General features: G+C 36.4%; 4 protein-coding genes across 5 annotated transcripts; 3 read left to right on the top strand and 1 right to left on the bottom strand.

Annotated features, from left to right (window-relative positions):
* Window positions 1–1359: 1359 nt before the first annotated feature.
* On the top strand, window positions 1360–4259 carry LOC127812284 (perakine reductase-like). Its single transcript, XM_052352686.1, has 7 exons — window positions 1360–1419; window positions 2184–2354; window positions 2663–2866; window positions 2923–3095; window positions 3254–3350; window positions 3469–3622; window positions 3888–4259. The coding sequence occupies exons 2-7, from the start codon at window positions 2223–2225 to the stop codon at window positions 4064–4066; spliced, it is 939 nt and encodes a 312-aa protein (XP_052208646.1). The 5' UTR covers window positions 1360–1419; window positions 2184–2222; the 3' UTR covers window positions 4067–4259.
* A 1322-nt stretch (window positions 4260–5581) lies between these two features.
* LOC127812283 (perakine reductase-like) lies at window positions 5582–8754 on the top strand. 2 transcript variants are annotated; one of them, XM_052352684.1, is made up of 7 exons: window positions 5582–5837; window positions 6257–6445; window positions 7034–7237; window positions 7420–7592; window positions 7705–7801; window positions 8047–8200; window positions 8378–8754. In XM_052352684.1, exons 1-7 carry the CDS (start codon window positions 5778–5780, stop codon window positions 8566–8568), a joined length of 1068 nt encoding a protein of 355 aa, XP_052208644.1. In that variant the 5' UTR covers window positions 5582–5777; the 3' UTR covers window positions 8569–8754. The 2 variants fall into 2 exon arrangements, with proteins under 2 accessions (XP_052208644.1, XP_052208645.1); XM_052352685.1 differs by having other exon boundaries at window positions 5588–5837; window positions 6275–6445; window positions 8378–8752.
* A 5775-nt stretch (window positions 8755–14529) lies between these two features.
* LOC127812330 (early light-induced protein 1, chloroplastic) lies at window positions 14530–15274 on the top strand. The gene is made up of 2 exons (XM_052352758.1): window positions 14530–14676; window positions 14761–15274. The coding sequence occupies exons 1-2, from the start codon at window positions 14530–14532 to the stop codon at window positions 15160–15162; spliced, it is 549 nt and encodes a 182-aa protein (XP_052208718.1). The 3' UTR covers window positions 15163–15274.
* On the bottom strand, window positions 15221–17556 carry LOC127812329 (heat stress transcription factor A-7a-like). The gene is made up of 2 exons (XM_052352757.1): window positions 17131–17556; window positions 15221–16474 (listed from the first exon to the last, which is right to left on the bottom strand). The coding sequence occupies exons 1-2, from the start codon at window positions 17428–17430 to the stop codon at window positions 15872–15874; spliced, it is 903 nt and encodes a 300-aa protein (XP_052208717.1). The 5' UTR covers window positions 17431–17556; the 3' UTR covers window positions 15221–15871.
* Window positions 17557–22359: the final 4803 nt, after the last annotated feature.

Below are 22359 nucleotides of genomic sequence, written 5' to 3'. Positions count from 1 at the left end.
AGCCATTTGTGTGCAGTTACTTTTTAATATATTTAAAATAATCTTAAATAAAAATTTAATTTTAATTTCGATCCTCAACTATCCACTATTATGCAATCACCTAGCATTGCACTTTCTTTTCATTAGTCAAATTTTATAATTTATTTCATATTATTTCATTTTCACAATCACAAAGTCATTTTCTTCCCACCATAATAGAGAAGTCACTTATTCTTTGTTGTTTTACATTCATCGTTACTTAATCATTTTTTCTTCAATATATCAGTCAATCAAAGTTCTATTATAGATGATTACATTCAAATGTTGAGAACATAAGCAGACTTTAACAAGAAAAAAAATAAACTACATAAAAGAATTACACTACAAATCATTCGTTGGACAAGTAAATACACGAGTTATAGATTATATTTAATATAAATTACGATAATTCTCCTTTAATTTGCCATAACTATAGAAACACCCCCTCACGTTTTTTAAATGACATTTACCTTTGTCTGTAATTAAAAAGTGGTGACAAAATTATTTTTCTCTCTTAATTTGGAAAAAAATATAAAAAAAATCACCGAAGCTTAACCCTAAAGCATCTTTAGGGCTTAAAGCCAAAGCTCTTGATTTGCAGAGGAGGCATGGAGTAGAAGCTAGAGGTGTCAAAAGGGCCGGGCTTTGGCCCGGCCCGTTACTGTTCAAACGGGCCAGGTTGGGCCAAAGAAATTGGGTCCACGGCCCGGCTGGTGGCCCGTTGGGCCCTTATGGGCCAGTAAGGCCCTTACTCGTTTTTTTTTTTTAATTTTGTTATTCTTTAGTAATTATTGATATTGGATACTAAAAAATTTAATTTCACAATATATATAAATAATAACTATCAATTTATTTAAATTTTTTAAGTTAAATTTTTTATATATTTAAATTATAAATAAACATTCTCCTTTTTATATGTACATTAGTTTTCATATCAATTCACAAGAAAATTTATAAGACATATAGAATTTTGAAATATAAAATGATGAAATAATATTTAAAACTTAAGAATTAAGATAGAAAATATTTTAAAAAGAAAAAAACTAAATTTTATATATGTATTATTTTGATATTTATATATGTATATATTATATGTATTATTTTTAAAAAATTATTTAAAAAAAAAAAGAAAAAAAAATGGTCGGGCCCACTGGGCCCGGCCCGCTAGGCCCTATGGGCTAAGGGCCCGGCCCAGCCCTCTAGCCCACGAGTTGGCCCGGCCTGGCCCCTTTGTAGGGGGGCCGTGGGCCGGGCCGAGCCCTATCCATGGCAAAAAGGCTTAGACCCGTTTAAAAAGTCCGTGGATCGACTCGGGTCAGACCGGGCGGCCCTTTTGACATCTCTAGCAAAAGCCACGTATCCCAAATCCCAAGAGTGAAATTGGGCACTCAAGGCTTGGAGGTAGAAACTAGAACCCTTTTGTTTAGAAGATGGGTTTTCTCTCAATCTTTTGCCCAACAACTATCAAGATGACAACTTTGAAACACATTACCCACCGATTTAGTTTCGGCAGATGAATTGTGCCCTTTCTGTGAGTCTAGATCGCAAGAAACATGGCAACACCATATGGGTTTTTGCTCGTTAAATTTGGGAAATGGAGTTTTGAAGCTTGCAGCCTCTCGTCTGCAAGCTCTAAGAATTTGTACTGAGATTTCTTTGCCTGTAGGATTTTGGTTTAGTGTGATTGGGAATTCACAGTTTTGAGATTTTTTCAAAGTAGATTGGATGGGAAAACCGCTCTTCCCTGCTCTTTGGTAATTCAATTCCTCTTTGATTTCAACGAACTAAAAGAATAACTGTTTGATAGAAAAGCAGATTCTCAGTTTAGTTTCCATGAATACAGTTGGAATAAGAAGCAAAAAAGTTGTTTTCAGAACATGAAGTACAAGTGTGTTTTTAAGCTTTAAGTTATGGATCATGTGTTTATCAAAACTCCCCTTCAGTTTCAACTAGAAGCCCTGTGGTTCAAATACTTTATATATACAGGGATCACAATAGTTTCTCAGATGAGCCTTATCTGGGTTTTTGCTCAGACCTAAGAGATCATATGATAATCAAAGGTAGTAGTTAGTACTGTAGCAAATTTTACCTCATTGAAGTGGGGCTAAAAATAGATAGAGAACAAAGAAATATTTCCATGTAATGGTCTCCCTTTTGTCCTCCAGGTTTCTAGATTAGGCTTTGGATGTATTGGGCTTTCTGGAATGCTAAATGCTCCTCTCTCCCATGAAGCCCGATGTGAAATTATAAAGGAGGCGTTCCACAAGGGCATCACCTTCTTCGATACAGCAGATGTCTATGGAGATGACCATGACAATGAGATTGTGGTCGGTAAGGTAGTTTCCTTTCTTCCTTTCTCTTATTTTCCTAGCTGTATGGTGCCTGATTTTCTTGACCTGCATTAAGGATTTGTAGTACGAGAAGGTGAAAAGCAGAAGGAAGCATAAACCAATGTTGGAATTGGCAAACCAAAGCTGCTAATTAACTCTCTGTAATTGGCATAGATTAGATTCTGAGTTTGCAATATGCTTGATTTGGTTAGACCTTGGTGGCTGTATTGAGACATTCATCTCCTGAGCAAAATGTCCTCTTGCTTGCATTGTATTCCTGAATTATCCAAAAAATACATTTTTCCCCCTTTCAGGCACTGAAGCAGCTTCCTCGAGAACAGATTCAAGTAGCCACAAAATTTGGCTTTTCAATGTCTGATGGGAATCGTTTTGTGATCAAGGGTACCCCTGACTATGTGCGGCAATGCTGTGAAGCAAGTCTTAAGTGGCTTGGCGTGGATTATATTGATCTTTACTTCCAGCATCGCGTGGACTTGTCTGTGCCAATAGAGGATACTGTAAGCTTGAGTGAAAATATATTTTTTTACCTCTTTTACTTTGAAATGTGAGAAAGATGGGGGAGCTGAAAAAGCTTGTCGAGGAGGGAAAAATAAGATACATTGGGTTATCAGAAGCCAGTGCAGACACAATAAAGAGAGCAAACGTGGTTCATCCTATTACTGCTGTGCAAATGGAGTATTCCCCGTGGACTCGGGAAGTCAAAGAGGATATAATCCCACTTTGTAGGTGAGTTTGCTTTATACTCTTTTTGTGGCAATATAAAAGAAAGTCAGCACTAGTTCATTGTGACCTTAAGATCGATTACTGACTTGAAGATGTTGAGAACATATCAGATCGGCTATCCAAACACAACTTTTTAACTTCTCTTGTTTTCCCAACCACAGGGAGCTTGGAATTGGGATAGTGGCATATAGTCCCCTTGGTCATGGGCTCTTTGGTGGGAAGGGAGTTGTGGAAAATTTATGCAAAGAAAGTGTTTTGGTATGTCTCTCTTTCTTTCATTCTTTCTCTTGTTTGCATTCAGTTGTATTGTCATAGACACAGATGATTCCATTGTTGACGTATGCTTCTCATACTTCATTTAACGTCTTCTCCACAGGCTATGAATCCGAGGTTCATGGGTGAGAATTTAGAGAGAAACAAAGGTATATACATTCGTGTTGCAGACCTGGCAGCAAAATGTGGCTGCAGCCCTCCTCAGCTCGCTCTGGCATGGCTTCTACATCAAGGAAATGATGTAGTTCCCATCCCTGGTATGATAAGCTCTCTTTAAAAATCATCTAAAATCATCTATTTTTCCTGAAATCAGTTTATATAGGAAATTCAATGTCTCCAGAAACTGGCACATTTCTGTATGCCAGCATTTAATAATTATTTCGACATCTTCTTCTTGATAGTTTTAACTGAAGAGAGTAATTCGAGAGAAATTACTTGTTGGTCGCCTACCTTACAAATGTTTTGCAGAAAACTAAGCATATGGAAACATTTATCATTTTGACTGTGATTATATTTATACAGGGACAACTAAAATTAATAATCTCAATGCCAACATTGGATCTCTGGAAGTGAAGCTTACACCAGGAGATTTGAAAGAAATTTCTGATGCTATTCCCATGGACAAAGTGGCTGGAGAAAGGGTGCCCGAAGAATTCTCTAAGTACTCTTATAGGTCTGCCAATACCCCAGTAAAAACATAACTTGTAAGAACTCGTGTTACATACATGTTTTCATTACTTAGGGTTGGTGTTTGGCACGGCAATAAGGTTGTTCCATGATAGTATGAACATCACAGACTCGAGAAGAAAATGGTGGTAGTGTGTATGCTTGTAGTTTATTTAATGCACAGAGTTTGGTTATTTGTGGTAGTGTGTATGCTTATAAGTTTATTTAATGCACATTCGAAAGATAACACTTCCGGGATTTTTTTTAAAAAAATGGTGGTATGGGCAGCCCTTTGGTGTTGCAAACATCCAAAATCAGAATTGGAAGGAGGACAAACAACTTTTTGGTTTACTTCAGCCAAGCAAATTGATTGTCTTCAAACTGTTCATGCTTTCTACAAGGCATGCGTAGAACAAGAACAAAAGATGGCAATAAACCAGAGGGTATCTGGACAAAAGACCTAAATTTTTTTTGGGGTGTTAAATTATTTTTGTTTTACTTTATTTAGTCAAGGGTTAGCCGGTGAGAGACGAAAATAGTTAGTAGATGCCACCATTGACACATCCATATATTCATATACATATACGTATATATATATATATTATAAGAAAAAAAGTTTGATTATAGAGATAAACTTTAGATTTTACTTGGTATTTGTTTTTTTTTATTAGATTTACCACACTTTTTAAGAATTTATATGAAAATTTACAAATTACCTAACATTCAAAATCTCTCCTTTTTTTTTTTTTATAAAATCTCACTAAGAACTAATAAGTAACATGTTTGCAACCCTAATAAATAACATATTGAGATTACTGTTCTTGCATGGTCCTCCATCGTTCGTGCCCTCAATTTCAACAAAGGAGATAAATCACAAGTTGAGATTTTGTTTCAATGTACAGAATAAGCAATTGAACTCACAATCTACTAAGATTAATCTTACCTTATCTTGGTCCAACCACTTGACTTGTGTTGTAAGGGCAAGTAACATATTTTTAATTATAAATTCTTTCAACGGGACCATCCAAAAATTGTGATTTAGTCAACTTTTTACTAGTTAAAATTTTTTAAAATTTAAAATAAATTAAAATAAAAGTATAAAATTATTTTTTTGAAAAAGATATTCCCACAAAAATTTATACAGATCATACACCAAAATGATGCGACAGTGTTGTAATTATCCACCATTCTAATGGGTGTTTTTCTTTGCAAAACAAAAATATAGTCATTAGTCGGTAGTATTATTTTTCATTGAATTTTTGTATAAAATTTTTATTCTCACTGGTTTTGTATTTAAGATAAAAAGAAAGAACGAAGCCTAAAATCAACCCAAGTGATAGAGCGATTGGATTTATAAATAAGTATCCTTTTTGTTGTGAAAAAAAGGCCAACTCTTAGAAACCTGAGAAGCTTGGAAGCTTCTAGTATAGTTAAATAGAAACAGACAAATAATTTGGGGTTTGGTGGGTTTTGTTGGAGTTGGTTAAAGTTCCTTTTCCATACCAAAAGATGCTCCTTCTCCAATTCTGTATCGCATAAAGATATAATATATATGCACAAAACCAAATTCACAAAGCAACAATTTTGAAGAGTGGGAACCTTTCAAATGATGTTGAATTAGCTATATGTCTATTCTGAAAAGAAGAAATTAAGCCTGAAAGAGCTAATTCCCGCTTCTCTTGGTAAGGTTCTCAGTTCCCTTTTACTGTTGAATTTTCAAATAAGCTCTGGTTCCTGTGTGAAGGAATGGGAGACACAAACAATATCCAGATGCCAAGAGTGAAGCTGGGATCTCAAGGGCTTGAGGTAGCTTTGTTCTTAATTTCTCTCACATCCCATTTCAAGAAAGCATTTTCTGATTATTATTATTGTCAATGAACCTGAAATGGACAATTTAGCCTAGAACAGGACTTGACTCTTGCATATCTTCAATTTATTGGAAAAACTGGTCGATCTACCACCACCTCTCTATGAGGAAATGTTAATAGAAGAATTTGGGAAATTAGGAATGCCAATTAGAAGATACTTGGGATGTTTCAATCATATCAAAAGAAAGAAAACACCCTGGAATAAGAAGAAAAAAAAATTGCCTTCAGAGTTGAGAAAACAGTTAATTTACAGTTTTCATTCAGAGAAATTGTGGGTTTCTAGTTTCAAAGAAATATCAATTTGGGGAATGCTATTTTTAGAGATTTGTCACCAAGAAAAAAAAAATCCAGTGATAGTGTTTTATTTTTGTACAGGTTTCCAGATTAGGATTTGGATGTGGAGGACTTTCTGGAATATACAATGATCCCCTCTCACATGAAGCTGGATGTTCAATAATAAAAGAAGCTTTCAGTAAGGGTGTCACCTTCTTTGATACTTCAGACCTTTATGGAAAAGATCATCACAACGAGATCATGGTGGGCAAGGTACTGCTTCAAATCTTTAAAGGGACAATAGGTAATGGGAGAAAGTAATTTCTATCATCTCTCTACACAGGATCCGGGTTTCTCGGAAGATAAAAAGCATGGATAAAAATAATTGACGAGTTAGAATTCATGTACCTGACTCCATATGGTGTGGGATAAATGTTTTGATACTTCATTGTTGTTGTTGTTCTCTACCTCTGTTCTCTTATCTATTGCATTTACACATCAAAGTTCATAGTATTGCTGCACACTAACAGTGCTGTGGATGCTGTCCGCTACAAGAAAAGGTGAACAGAACTGAAAGCCCAAAATTCGGAGCTAGAAATAGCTCAACTTCCACTTCATACTGTTACAGCTCTGTTCATGCTTATTACAGTCTATTTCTGAAGTGTGATAGATTCAGTAAAATGAAGCTAATATCTGTTTCATTGTCAGACTTGATTCGGTTATACTTTAGGATCTGAAGCAGGTCACTTGAGTTGAGCAAACCTCAGTTTCAGTAAAATGCATGTTTGCCTTGAAGTATGCCTGTATCGCATCGCATCCACAATGTTGAACGGTTAAGACGACTGACTCAGTGTTTCTTAGGCCCTGAAGCAGCTTCCTAGAGAAAAGATTCAATTAGCATCAAAATTTGGGGTTACTATATTGGGCGGTGGTCAATTTGGGGCCAAGGGCACCCCTGAGTACGTACGAAAATGCTGCGAAGCTAGTCTAAAACGACTTGGCCTGGACTATATTGATCTCTACTATCAGCACCGGATAGATGTCTCAGTGCCTATAGAGGATACAGTAAGTGCCCAAAAGTTGACACGTTCTTAATCTGAGCTGAAACAAAGTTACACAAATTCTAATTCAAGTCGAAACAGTTGTCTAATTTCTGTTGTGTACAGCCACACCCACGCCTAGTGAGAGAAAGGATTGTGGTTGTTGTTGTTGTTGTAACAGAGTAGTAACGGATAATTTGGTTTTAGATGGGCGAGCTCAAAAAGCTGGTGGAGGAGGGGAAGATCAAGTATATCGGATTATGCGAAGCTAGTGCAGACACAATAAGGAGAGCCCACGTGGTTCATCCTATCACTGCAGTTCAAATGGAGTATTCTCTGTGGACTCGTGAAATTGAAGAAGATATAATCCCACTTTGCCGGTCAGTTCTTCCTATTAATAACAAAAATTTTGTAACTTTAATTTGGATCAAAGCCAGAAGCACCAAATCTAATTATCACTTTAAGTGAATCTCTTTAATTATCACTCTGCAGAGAGCTGGGTATTGGCATAGTGGCTTACAGCCCTCTAGGCCGAGGCTTCTTCGGCGGAAAGGCAGTTGTTGAGAAAGTACCCAGTGTTAGTATATTGGTATGTGTCTGTATTAACTAATAATCCAGTTTCATGCATGCCAATTAGAACCCCAGTGTTAGTATATCATGCCTGTATGAACTAATAATTAATCCAGTTTCTTGCATGCCAATTAGAACGATAACAACATATCAAGCCTTAATCTCACAATGTTGGCTTGCCTTTCTTGGCATGCTAGTGAATTTCCAAAATCCAGACTATCCAGGTTGGCATAGGTTTTGAAACTCATGTCTGATCTGCAACAGGCCAACTTTCCGAGGTATAATGGAGAGAATTTGGAGAAGAACAAACTACTATATGCCCGAGTAGCTGAGCTTGCTGCAACCCATAATTCTACACCTCCTCAACTGGCATTGGCAAGGCTTCTTCATCAAGGAGATGATGTTGTCCCAATCCCTGGTAAATTAATTTGCCTCTTGCATCTTCCTCACCCCATTGATCTTCTGCTCATGTTATCAACTCTCCTGCCCTGTAAAGCCGTGAATCGCTTGACGACTGAGCACCCAAATAATGCTTTATTTTTGCCTAACTAAACAATTCTTTGTTCGTTTCTGTCTTTATCTTGCAATTACACAGGGACAACCAAAGTTGAGAACCTCCACAACAACGTTGGATCAGTGGCACTAAAGCTCAATGAAGAAGAGTTGAAAGAAATATCTGATGCAGTTCCAGTGGATGAGGTTGCTGGGCACAGAGAATGGGATGTGTTCAGAAAGTACTGTTACAAGTCTGCAGTCACACCCGCCAAACCCATCAAACATTATTGAATTCATTGCATCTTCTTTCTCATGCCCTCAGCTACTCTTAAAAAGTCTAAACTGCATATTTGTAATTCTGGCGGTGAATGGTAACATTTGTAATCAACTCCCCTCCCTATCTCCTTTTATTATATTATAAATAATTTACTCCATATTTTAATTTTACTTAAAAATGTGTGCGTGTTCCACTTCCAACCATAGTCTCTATTATTCTTTCTATTTGATTCTCTATTCTATTTATTTATTAATAAATTTTAATTCTATTTATTTTACCTTACTTATAATTTTTATTATTATAAAAAAATTATTATTTATTTAATAATTTAATAATAAAGATGACAATATTAGATTTTTATAATATTTAATATATTTGTAAATAAATGTACTAATATTTTTTAAAAACGATTATTTAACAAAATTATTTGAAATATTGCCATAATTCAAAATTTAATATTTTAATATGTTAAAATTAAAATATATACACACACAAAATTTATAATCAAATACACAAAATAATCAAATATTAGCATACAAAGAAATGTATAATCAAATATTCACATAAAAAAATGTATAATTAAAATATAATTAGCTCAATACTTTAATATATACAAAATACAAAATATAAATAATAAACCCAGTTTGAAGGAGAAGGGAGTCGTCGTCGCCGTCACTGGAGCCGCGACTTCTACTCTGTTGCCGTTGTTGGTAGCCGGATCTGCTTATTCTCTACCGTTAGTAAGCGGATTTGGTCGCCGCTATTCCTTCTCGTTGCTGTCACCGCTCTTGCTGGTCGCTGTCGCTGCTGCTGCTCATCGTCGGCGTTTTTTTCAAATCTCAGATACAACAAAGACCCGTTGGAGAAATGTAAGGAGCAAAAAATCACTCCTCAACTATAGGGAGCCTTTTGAAGCTCCATAAAAATTTGGAGAGGAAATCGTTGAATAGAAAGGCCCGTTGGAGATGGTTTTCAACAATTTCTTCATCAAATTTTGACTTAGCAAGGATACGAAGCCCGCGTTGGAGATGGCCTAACTACTTATTACCATCCAAAGAATTGGCTATGGTATGAGATTATAGTGATTTGTTAAGATTACTGTCACGACCCAAAATCAAGAGTTGTGACCAGCACAACCCTCTAAGAAGTCAAAGACTAAAATAAGGGATAGTAAGCCTGCAATACACATATTCCTCTAACATTTGAACATCTAAATAAATTACAAAAACATTGCCATCATCTTAATACAGAAATTGAGGTGCCCATCAACTAAGGGGGTTCAAAAAAATCGGTGCACCGTGGAAACCGGCCAAACCAAACCAAACCGAATCGATCATTTTTTTTTTTTTTTTTTGCGGTCTAAAACAGTTTTGTGGTTGTACAAACTGCACGGTTTGCAGTTTGTATGGTTGGCGGTTTGGTTTAAAACCAAACCGCCCAAGAAAATATAAAAAATATATTATTATAAAAATCACCCCTACAACCTTTATTATTATAAAAATCACCTTATATTTTTATAATAATATATAACAAGTTTATAATAATATATAACTATTATAATTGCCAACAGATTATAATAATTTATAATAATATATAATCATTCTTTTCAATATTTTTATAATATATTATATATTGTCAATAGTTATTTTCAAACCGCGGTAAATCGCACCAAATCAGACCGCAAATGCGGTGCGGTTTGGCCACACCCAAATCAGACCGCGGTCTGGTTTTATCAAAAAATCGCACTAGCAGTTTGGCTTGCTAAAAATGGTTCAGACCGGCTAAACCGCACCGTGAACACCCCTACCATCGGCCCATAATTCATCACATGCTTACAATATTCAAAAATTTTCAATTCATATACCAAAGAAACATTAAACCTCCATATATTCAAACCCATGAGATGTAGTCGGAGCGTGATTAGAGTAAATGTAGTAGAATCGTTTACCACAACTTATATCGTCAAAATTAATGCCAACTTACAAAATCTAAAATATTAAGGGGTAAACTATCACTGGCTTAGTGAGGGGTAAACAACATTATAATGGGAGAAATATAGAATCAATGCAACGAATATAAATCATCATGTCATGACATTCCAAGTAATATTTGATATGGAATGCAAGATGATGAATAAATATGCACATTGAGAGTAAATAATTTAGAACCAAAATTCACATGTTTCATTCTCTTGACGAGGACTATCTCTACGCCACCAAGATCCACTTTGGTAGACTATCTCATGTCAGATATAAACATAAATGGTGGACTGTAACGCCCCACTTTTTAGATACACAACGAAGCAATAAAATATTCGTTATATGCTAATAATAACCTCGAGCGTTATTGGAAACCCTTAATTTACAGAGCGCTGGATCAAACCTACAAGCTTAACTAAACTTATTAAAAGAGGTTTCCATTAAATTTCCTTCACAAGCACAAGTACTATATATAACCTTCAATACTCTAGGTACAACAACTGTAGGACACTCACACATACCTCTTACAACCTTGAGTATCCTAGCTATTATTCACAATGCATCATTTGAAGACTTCCAAAATCCAACAAACAACTCTTACCATGTTCATAGTACATAGTAACCTCGACTCACACCCTCAACAATATATAAGGTGAATCTAAGCCTTACATAACCCCTGTTTATACAACTGCAGTACATAATGCTCAAACAAAACCAAAGGTTACATAGGATCCATAGTACATGAAGTTAAACTAAACATCAGCCTCCTCGTAGCCTTTTCTCCTGCTTGTCTCCGAGGTACCTAGCATGCTAATATACTTGGAACGTTAAATGTCCCAGAGGTATGAAACACTCTAGTTAGATAATGACATCTAAGTGAGTGACTCAGAAAATAAGAGAACATGCGTGCAAATGCAATAATGCCATTATGAAATCCACCCATGTGGTAGCAATGCCAAGGTGTTCCAATCACCCCCGCGGGCATCATAGTTACTCCTGACTCATCACCAGAGCACGAGATCTTCCATGATGTCCCAACAACTAGTCCCAGTCTCCAACATGAACACGATATATGACAAAGCAGAAGAAATATGCATAACCAATGAAAAATATGACATGTAAGCCACAAAGGCATGATATGCAAGCCAACATCCACACACAAGTGAAGCAACAAATGCTTAAAGTGTCACAAAATATGTAGGAATCACTCACCTTGACCGATTACCTTAGGAAGCACGGTTTACAACAAGCGGAATGAGTTTTCTCGCAGTTTTTCTTACTGCTTGGCACGAACTTCAAGAAAGACCCAAAAATTCTATCAAGGCTCATTCTCCCTCGACTTTCTCCCTTCTTTTCGACAGTGTTTCCTCTCTCAAACTCCCTTCATTTTCCTCCTTGCTTGGTGCCCAAAATGAATAACCCCAAAGCTCTTATTTATAGGAAACTTCGGCGAACCAAATTGCCCACGTGTCATGTCATCATTCCATCCATGAGCATCCAATTAAAATATGCCACGTGTCCCTAGAGATTTGTGTCTCCACATGTTTAATTAGATTTTCAAGATTCCCCATCATTACATCCCACACGGTAAATTACTTTTTCTACATTTCTCATCATTACACCTTTAATTAACAACTACATCCCACATGGTTAATTGCATTTTCCATATTTCTCATCATAACACTTCAAATCCTATCTCCAAGTGGCCAATGAATGCTTGCCACATGTCCTTAAGGATAAGGTTTGGAAACTAGGTAAGCTTTTCCTTGGCCAATCACGCAATGCCACCTCAAAGGGTCATTATGAGCCATCATGTGACCTTATCTTATCTTCCAAATGGCCAATAGTTGATTGCCATGTGTCCTTTTGGATAAGGTTTGAAGACTTTTGGAAGCTAAGTCTTGAATTTCAAAATAATCCAACAATTGATTAAATATTATTTGAGATCTGCAATCATGACTTAACTATATTGGAATAAGTTTGGAATCCGCAATCATTACTCCCAAATAGTTTAGTTGGCCTAGTTCATTATTCCAATGATCTAGCTACAAGTTTCAAGAACTACACCTTGGCCCAAACTTTTTGGATAATTTGCATTTAGGCCCTTGCAACTTGGTCCTCGGGCCATTTTTAATTACACTTTTTGATCCTTGGAAAATAAATAAATTACACTTAACACCCCAAGATTTTAGGCAAATTACACTTTTACCCGAACTTTAGTATTTACAATTTTGCCACTAATTCAGAAACTAAACCTTTGTCTCAAGACTTCTATAATCCATTGAAATGACTCATTTCCTTCAGTAGTAGAACCTAATAACCTCAGGTATTACATCATATTTGAGTTGAAAATTTGGGATGTTACACGAACTATCTCACGTTCATCTAGAGTGGACTATCTCACACCATAACGTATACATGGTGCACTAACGGTTAGCTCTTATTGTGGTTAGTGATATAGGGTTCTAATTGCTACTCTATTTAACACACATTTCATATCATCATTTAGTATTATCAAATGCCGCATGCAATATATCACATATAAATATCACCATCCACAATCCACATTAATAGAAATGCGATCAACTACAAGTGTTAATATATGCAAAACAGATAATATGAATTCTAATTTTCCATATGCAATTTACGAACAAAATCATGAATAGTATATGTAGAATACCAAAATAATAAGATATATGAATGCAATAATTCCTCTCATAATACAATTTACGCACTCACAATGTAATGAAAGATTCGTGATTCCCTCGAACGTCCATTGGCTAGGTCGTGTCAATGTCATCTAAAAAAATTATCAAATTATATGAGAATTAAATAAATATAAAATTAAGCCTTTTAAGAATTTAATCGACCCAAGGTTGCCACAATTGACCAACCCCTCCCCCCCAAAAAAAAACCTAAACCAGCCATAACTATCGTCGTCGACCACTGCCGACGTCCACTTTCGGTCACCGCCAACTAAATATTCACACGATCATAACCTACCATCAGAACCACCAAACCAAAGAGGTTAATATAAAAAAATGGGTCAGATCTAACTGCTGAATTTCCATATATCTAGTTTTTAATTTTTGGCCAAATTTGAAAAGCACGTTGCCAATCATTGCCGCCCACCCTTACCTCTATCGACCAACATATTCAAAAATCAGTAAGATCCAATGACTTAATCTTCGTAAATTTAAGCGTAAACATTTTGACCAACACAACCACACATATATACATAGATATCATACGAATCTATGATAAAAATAAAGCTAAAAGAATTATTTTCTTATAAATTAGGATTACTTTCACAGTAAAAGTGTGATCAAATCTAATATCAAACGATTGAATTTTACAAAAATCAATGACTCTTGAAAGAGAAAAAGAGAGTAACATGCATAAAGGAGAGAGGAAGAAGCTGGGAGCCCTAATGGCTTTCTAGAGCCATACGGGCCTAACTCCTCCCTCCTCCTCACAATAAGGTCCAAATGTTGTGCCTTACAATTATCATGTAATTTTTTTTTAATGAATTTATACGTAAATTTCTGTATATTTTTAAATTGAATTAGGCAGAAATATGAAATATATATCAATTTTGGCTTGGTGAATAATGAATGCTACTGTGCTGTCTCTCTGGAAAGACCCACTCACCAACCCAACTCAATAAAAGCAAACCTCGAACAGCCATGGCCACACAACTCAACAGAGATATCTGCTGGATCAGTATCGGCCACGTCGCCCAACACCATAGAGTTTTGGTTAGCGAGGCCACGTGACCCAATGCCCTTTTGGGGTCCAGACACGACGACGTGGAACTTAAATATCCACCGACTTGAAACCCTTTCTCGCCTCCTCCGCCTATATATTTTTGCTTCTCCCTCACTTTACTGAACCACCGATCTTCAAGCTCGAGCATTGCTTCTCTTGCAAACCCATATTTTCTTTCTTCTCCTGCATACTGCTTGTGAAGTTATTTTTTCTATTCTCTTAGGGAAGATGGCCATGTCAGCTACTGTGCAGTCCATCCTGGGAAGTCCAGTCACGGGTCTGGCCAATAGGGGGGGCTCAGGTCACCTTGTGCTCGGCGGCTACGTGCCAGGTCGGCAGAGGAATGCTAGCCGGCAAGTGCGGTGCTCCGCTAAGGTAGGACTTTTGCTCTTTGCAACCGTTCATTAATTATTCCATCGATGATCATGAACCGTTCATTACTCTTGATTGACCGTGCAGGATGGAGAGAAAGAGGAATCGACGCCGGCCGCCACTCCGCCTCCACCGAAGGCAAGGGTTAGCACCAAGTTTTCTGACGTGTTCGCGTTCAGCGGCCCGGCGCCGGAGAGAATCAACGGGAGGCTGGCGATGATAGGCTTCACGGCGGCGATGGCGGTGGAGGCATTGAACGGGGAGGATCTGTTCTCCCAGATATCGAACGGCGGGATAGCGTGGTTTGTGGGGACGAGCGCCGTGCTGTCGCTGGCATCTCTGGTGCCGCTGTTGCAAGGAGTGACCGTCGAGGGGAAGAACGGCCGCTTCATGACGGCGGACGCCGAGCTCTGGAACGGGAGGTTCGCCATGTTGGGTCTGGTGGCCTTGGCGTTCACCGAGTATGTCAAAGGCGGAGCCCTTGTGTAAATCATATGTATATTTACCGGGTGAAATAGTGGAAGAAGAAGAAGAAGAAGAAGACTAGTAAGTAGAACCAGAAGTTGCCGTTTTCATGAGAATCTAATAAGTTTTCTGTAAATGCGATGAAGATACACACACACACTGCATTCTCAGTCGTCAAACTACTATATATCAAATATTATGTGTTGACGAGGTGGGAAGGTTATAAAAATGTGTTAAATAACAAAGTCACTCGGATTCGGCAAAAACCTGGTTTCAAATTCTCTCTCAGAAACGTCCAGGCTTAGTGGGAATTAACAAAGAGACAAATATAAAAAGAAGAATTAAGTGAAGCCACCGACCGGCTTAGTGGGAATTTATTGATTATTCTCAGTACTACAAGCCTCTAAACGTGTTTTCATTAGCTTACTTCTCATAAAACTTTAGACATTCTTGGGGGTAAGGGGCAGTCTGGCTAGTTTTGAAATCTCGAATTTCATGAAAATTGAGTGTCCGACCCTCCACCCACCACAAGAAAGAGATTCTCAATTAAAATACAATTTTTTTAAAACTATAGTGCACAACTCATTTACATAACCCAATTTCACATCATTGTTAAACATATTACTTATCCGTATGTCTTAACAAAACTAGTAGTAGTCTAAGTTCGAACCACCCATGACCCATCCTTGTCTTTTCAGTTTCACCCACCCGGTAAGCTCCCCTGTCTTTACTTTCACTCCCCTTCATTCAACAAATCTACCCAGAACCTCTGATCAACCGTCTTCTCTCCACATTCCTGCCTTTCTTCTCCACCCACATCTTCTTCCTCGAACTTCTCCGATCGGTTCAGCCCCTGAATCTCCTCTGCAACTCGCTCAACCTTCAAATCTCTGAACCCATAAACACCCATAGCCATAGGCATCCGCTTTCCAAGCTTTTCTTCTTCCTCCTCAGTTTCTTCTCTTCTCTTCTTCTGCAGAATCAATTGACTTGAACTTGCCACGAAACTCATCATTCGTCGCTGATTCATCTCTGTCCCACTGAATCTTTCCTCCATTGTTTTGAGACGAGCTCTGGTGCTCTGGTGCTGCTCCCGGAGACTCGCCAGCTCCGCCATCAAAGCATGCTTGTCCCGTCTCAGTATATCCACTTCTGAAACCAATCCAAATGCACCCATTTCATCAAGGCGAGGGTGGACACCGAGAACTTGCAGTGAAGACTGATGAGAACTAGAGTTTGTCTTCCTCCTCTTGATATTCCTCAGCAGATGTTTCTGCCCTCTTCGAAAGTCTTCGTTGGCAAACTCCCATTTATCCGGATCAACCTTTCCAAATCCCTGCACATTTGACCATATACTTGGCTTTCATATCATATACTTGGCAAACTCTCCTAATGGCCATACAAAGACTCTGCTACGAGTCCTATCTACACAATTAATGAATTATCTTATTATCCTCGAATCCTAGAATTAGACATATCTACATAAACTGAACGACAAATTTAACGAAATTGAGTCTTCAAAAACCTATTTCTCCCCCTTGGGTATTATCCAAGGGACTCGATGCATATCAAATTTAAAATTTTGAGTTATCCAACCATTTTAATTTTTGCAAAACAACCATTAAATTGCATTTTAAAGCTGATGAATAATGTTAAAACAGATAGACATCCACATTTGGTAACCCACTGAATAAAGAAAGAAGTTATCTTACTTAACAAAAAAGAAAAAGAATAAAGAGATTAAAGAGAAGCGCCAAAGCAGTCCACCATCACCATGACAGATAAGAGGGAGGAAAAAGGAAGAGAAGTATAAAATTCAAACTCTGCAACTCTTTCCTGAATGAGCATGGAACTTGGGAATTCTGAAAAACCCACAAAAAGACTATGACATTAGACCAAAATAAACTTGTCCTACTTATTGACTGTAAGCCTGTAACCTTATTGAAATGTCAGAGAAAGAGATGGAAATGTTAGTGGAGAACCAATACTTACGTAAGTGTTGAGCTGCCTCACGAAGCTTGAGAAATTGCTGTGCTTGAAGAACCTAGGAAGCAGATTCATGGCGAATGAATGGGGATCCCAAACAACAAAACTGTTGCCACCATTGCTCCAAGAGATTACGTGATCAGTGTTCAGATCATCGACGAGATAATAGGTTTTGGTGAGGAAAGGAGGAGGGAAAGAATCAAGAAGCCCCTCCCTTGGTTGAGGAGCCATGGATGGATCACCATGGTTGTATGGTGAACTAAACCCTTGAAACTCTTCTTTCACAAAGCCTGGAGAAATATTCATTATGATTGAGCTGAAACTCTTCTTTCTATTAGATGAGATTCAGTTGAATACTTTCCTGGAGGAAAATGCAATATTCATGAGCAGTTTTCTCCTAAGATGGTTCTACAATGGAGACCATGAACCAGAATGAACCTATGAATGAGATTAGCAAAGTGAACATTGTTGCCATATATACATGTGATGGTTCAAGTATGCTCTGTCTTTTTGTGATGGCTCCTGGTTTTGCAAGAATGGTTTTGTCTGTTGCTTTCAGCTGAAAGGCTGAGTTGAAAGCTGAAAGGTTGAATTGAAACAAGCTCGTGCCCTGGTGACATGAAACACGATATTAATTATGTGAAGATGACATGATATTAATATTATTAACATTATCTTTAAGGATGTTTAAATTTTGATTTGAATCGACCAAACCTCAATCCTTAATAGATTTCAACTGATTCTTAATTCAGTCGAGTCGGGGACAGATTTAAAATTAAAAATTAGTTGTAATTAATATAATATTATTATTTATTAACAATATATATAACAAATAATATTTTAACTTTTAATATTTTAAATATGCACATATTTTTTTAAAAATATATATATATGAAAAAATAAAAAAAATCATTCAAGACTATTTAAAAGAGAACTAAACTGAACTAATCCAGTCTTCCATACAAAAATTTTAAGAATACGGTTCTAGCTGGATCCCTAGTTGACTTTGAGTAATAATATTATTTAATTTAATAATTTATATTTTTTCATTCAAATGTAAGATAATTACAATAAAAAATAAATAATTATTAATTGGCAGTGATTTTGCAAGAAACTCCACCTTTGTGAAGATATTGATATTTCAATATGATTTGAAACAAGTTTAATAAAAGGACAGACACATACATAATAAGTAACCATATATCAATTATATATCAAAGAGATAGTTTCTTTTTCAATTAATACCTGTAATGCTAAAGGTTGTCTCCTGAACAGTACATTAAGTAGGTACTTGCAAATGAAATCTAGCTGCGATGGCTTAGGTTGGTTGAAAGGAAGGAAAGACTAATGCTTTGAGAGGGAAATATCAAGGAAGCAATAAGCTTGTACATTATTAATTAAAGCATTAGTCAAATGAAGTCTCATATAAGAAAGATGTGGTGCAAACTGAGTGAGAGGATTGGATTTTCTTTGAAGCCAGGAGGAGGGACATGTGAAAGTATGAAACCACAAAGATCTGATTTGACTCTTGACTAGATTTTCTCAAGCTTTAAACTTATCATAATGACATATAATAAAGAGCTATAATATTATATAAAATGATACAATCTATTAATAGTAATGCTAGTGTAGTTGGAATGCGGCATTCATAAAGGGTTTACCAAACTCCACATTCATATGCATATATAAGAGATCATATCTAAAATGAACACTAATTATAATAATTATATCAACATCTCATTTCAGATCTTATTACCACTGTTTGGTGAGATTGTCTCAGGCTTCACTGGCATTCTCATGTGGCATGCCACAGGTGGATGATTTCCATTGGTCCAAGCATGATGAGTCATCATATATATATTCCATGATGTATTAGTGAGAAATCATTTCGAATAATTCCCAATTAATCATATGAAAAATAGGGCATGAATCTATCTTTACAAAGTGAAAGGGAAAAACAAATTTGTTAAGCTGCCATTGTATATAATTAGCAAAAACAGAAGCACACGAACGTGACTGTTTGACTCCAAAGGAATCTGCCAAAAATGTCCTATCCACAGGGATCACGTCAAACCAAGGTCTCAAAGAAACTATTACAATAACTTGGAAGAGTGTAGAGAAGTACCAGCTTTCACGCATATATACCCTGGGCAGCAGAACAAATGCCTAATGAAGAGCAAATTAAGTAATTTGTGGAGTTCTTAAATTTATATGACTTAAATAATTTATCTATTAAATAGTAGTTTTTGTGAGAATTCGTAGTATTATACTGCATAACTTCTATATGATTCTTATGTTACAATCATAATTTATAAATTACAACAATAACAATTATGGCAAGACTAAATCTTACTAGTGCTACACAAATTCTAAACTCTAAATTATCTCCATCCATAATCATATATACCTCTGCAAAGCCATTATAAAGCTAGAGATTCAATTGCGTTCATTGACAAGAAATTTAATGGTTTGGATGATTGGATCTAATGGAAGCATAAGCACAATATAGGACTTAAAATCAGATGCAAACAAGGAGGAGGACAATGAAGTGAAGGACATGATGATAATTTACACAAGGGCCTGAATAAGATGGTGAAAATCATGAACAGTTTTAGAACTACCAAACATTTTTCATACCTACCCACATTTGTTCACATGTGATGGATTCGTTTCTCTGTGTGAACTTTTTGTCCCCACAAGTACGTGTGTAACGTTTGAAAGCATGACATCGCAGTTGGCTTAGGCCTTGTAAGCTAAATTCGCTGAATTTGGAATAACAGGTAAAAGACCAAGGATTATTATAAACCAAAGGGATAATATATTTAAACAAACTGCAAAGGTGTCCTAGAACACGTGTTATCACAAATTGGCATCCAAACAAAACGGGGATTAAACTAATAGCGAATAAGAAATGATTAACTACGAACAGTGCAAGAAGAATCAAATCCAAGGAGAATTTTAAAAGTGATACAGGAGTGAAAGGTAGTGTACACATCTGACTTTAATGAACACCAATTATACTTTGCTGCTTGTGTCTTGAGAAACAAATTATTGCCTCCAAGACACGCAAACAACCATAATTTTGTATTACTGCAAATGCACCCATTGTAGATAGCGGACAAAAAACAAAATGCAGTGTTGGGAAGAACTAGAAATGGAACCATAACTGACACAAGTGTCAATCTCTTGTTATGGCGCGTGATGACATTTCTTGAGGATACTCGGCGCCTCCCACAATGTAAGGGATCCAACAATTCTATCTCCAAGATTCAACTTAACTCGGACAGGAACCCACGTTCTTAAAATTTTGCACTAACCGATGGAAATTAATCAGTTTTCGATCTTAATCTGGATGCAAAAATATATATTATTGTTATGAATGCTTTAGTATTTCAAAGTCCAATCTGTTAAGACGTCTTATTAATTTATGAATGTCTTTTCTAGTTCTAGTTCTAGTTGATGCAAGTCCCTTGGGTGGCCAAGCCTGTTGGGTTTTCTGCCTTAAGGAAGCTGAAGAGGTACAACTATCAATTACAGACTACTCGTTAATGTAAACTAAATAACTAATTTGCTTAATTTAAATAATCTTCCAACATACATGAGAAGTAAAAAAGGTCATAAACACACCCAAAAAAAAAAAGCTCGTAAAATAACAGTGATTAGAGACTGGTAGTCAAGGATCCCTTCTGTAACGGGACACAATCAGCCATCAATGAAAAAACCAAGAAGCCATGCAACAAGTATAAGCTTTTACAAGGCTTTGTACCCATATTTTCAAGATGCTACTAACAGATAGGATTCGATGCCTTGAATTTCATCAATATATATGCCATGGCATAGCAAGTCTAAAAGAAATTCCGGGCCTTCGATAAAGGTACGCGTTTTAATAGGGCCAGAACTCTTTTTTTCCCTTGTACTTTTTATGAGAATCGATCTACAATAGTTCTTGCATTTTTTGAGCCAAAAAAAAATCCTGAAGAGGCCGTATCAACAGCATTGAGGCAGCTTCGATTCTACCCAAAAAGCTTATTAGTAACCTTTCCTTGAAATAACAAACAAAATCATTGAAGCTAAAGCCGAGGCTGTTTGGCTTACCCTTTTTTTTTTTTTTTTTTTAGCGTATAAGTCTTTCTACTTATAAATTATGTAAACTTTAAAAGTTGAAGTACTATTTAAGTTGATAACATGTTTAGATAAATGAGATTTAAGTTGTTATTCATATAGTTATGTGTTTAGTTTGAAAAAATTAATAAACTCTCAAAACTTAACAAAAAGACTAAATGGAGATGTTACTGAATAATATAAATAAAATACATAAAAATATTAATTTTTAATAAAAATAAATTATAAATTGATGTCCTTGATAAAATTTTACTATTAAATAATAAATTATATATAATTATTAAAAAATATATTAATACAATAGACATTAAAATATATATATATATATAGTGAAGGGCGGACGAGGAGGGTGAGAGGAGGCGACGAAGAAGGAGATGGACAATGGAAAGAGGCGATGATGGACGCGAAAAGCGAAGATCCAAGCAATTGTGAAGGCGCTAGGCTAGAGGCGACGATAAAACAATTGGCCATAGAGGAGACAACCAAAGAAATAGATGAGAAAGTATGAGAGAGTGTAAATATTTGAAACAATTTTGTAATTGACTTAGTCAATTAAATAAGCTACGAAGAATTTATTTGAAAAAGTTAGAGGAGTAGAGGGCTATTTGGCTAAGCGATTTGACCACTTATAAGCTATTAAGATAACTCATAAGTTGTCAAGCTTGTTTGGTTGTTCAAAAAGTTTAAAAGTTATATAGCTTAAACGCAAATCCAATAGCGTTTAGAAAAAGCTCCCATCTTTTGCAGAACGCTACTAGATTACAAGCTGCATTGACCAACTAAATTACCTATTTACCCTCAAACAAAAACCAATTTTTTACGTATATCCTTCTTCTTCAACCCTCTGCAATCTATCCTTCTTGTTGCCTTCGAAGATTTTCGGCTACCACTATCACCATCGTCCGTCTTCGTCCCCCTCACCGTTGCCCCAGCCATCACCCCCATTGTCACCCTAACTGTTCACGTCTCATCAAATCTCCTCCATCGCCAAACCTCCACCGTTGCCCCAACCATCATCATTTTAATTTATATTTCTAGTAATTTCTCCATCTTCCCATCATCGCTTCGACTTCAAGCCTTTTCTTCATCGTGCTTTTGGGCTATCGCTATGTA

This window comes from Diospyros lotus, chromosome 10, assembly GCF_014633365.1.
Source record: "Diospyros lotus cultivar Yz01 chromosome 10, ASM1463336v1, whole genome shotgun sequence".
NCBI lineage: Eukaryota > Viridiplantae > Streptophyta > Magnoliopsida > Ericales > Ebenaceae > Diospyros > Diospyros lotus.
The sequence above is the reverse complement of the archived record's forward strand: the minus strand, read 5'-3'. Positions and strand labels throughout refer to the sequence as shown.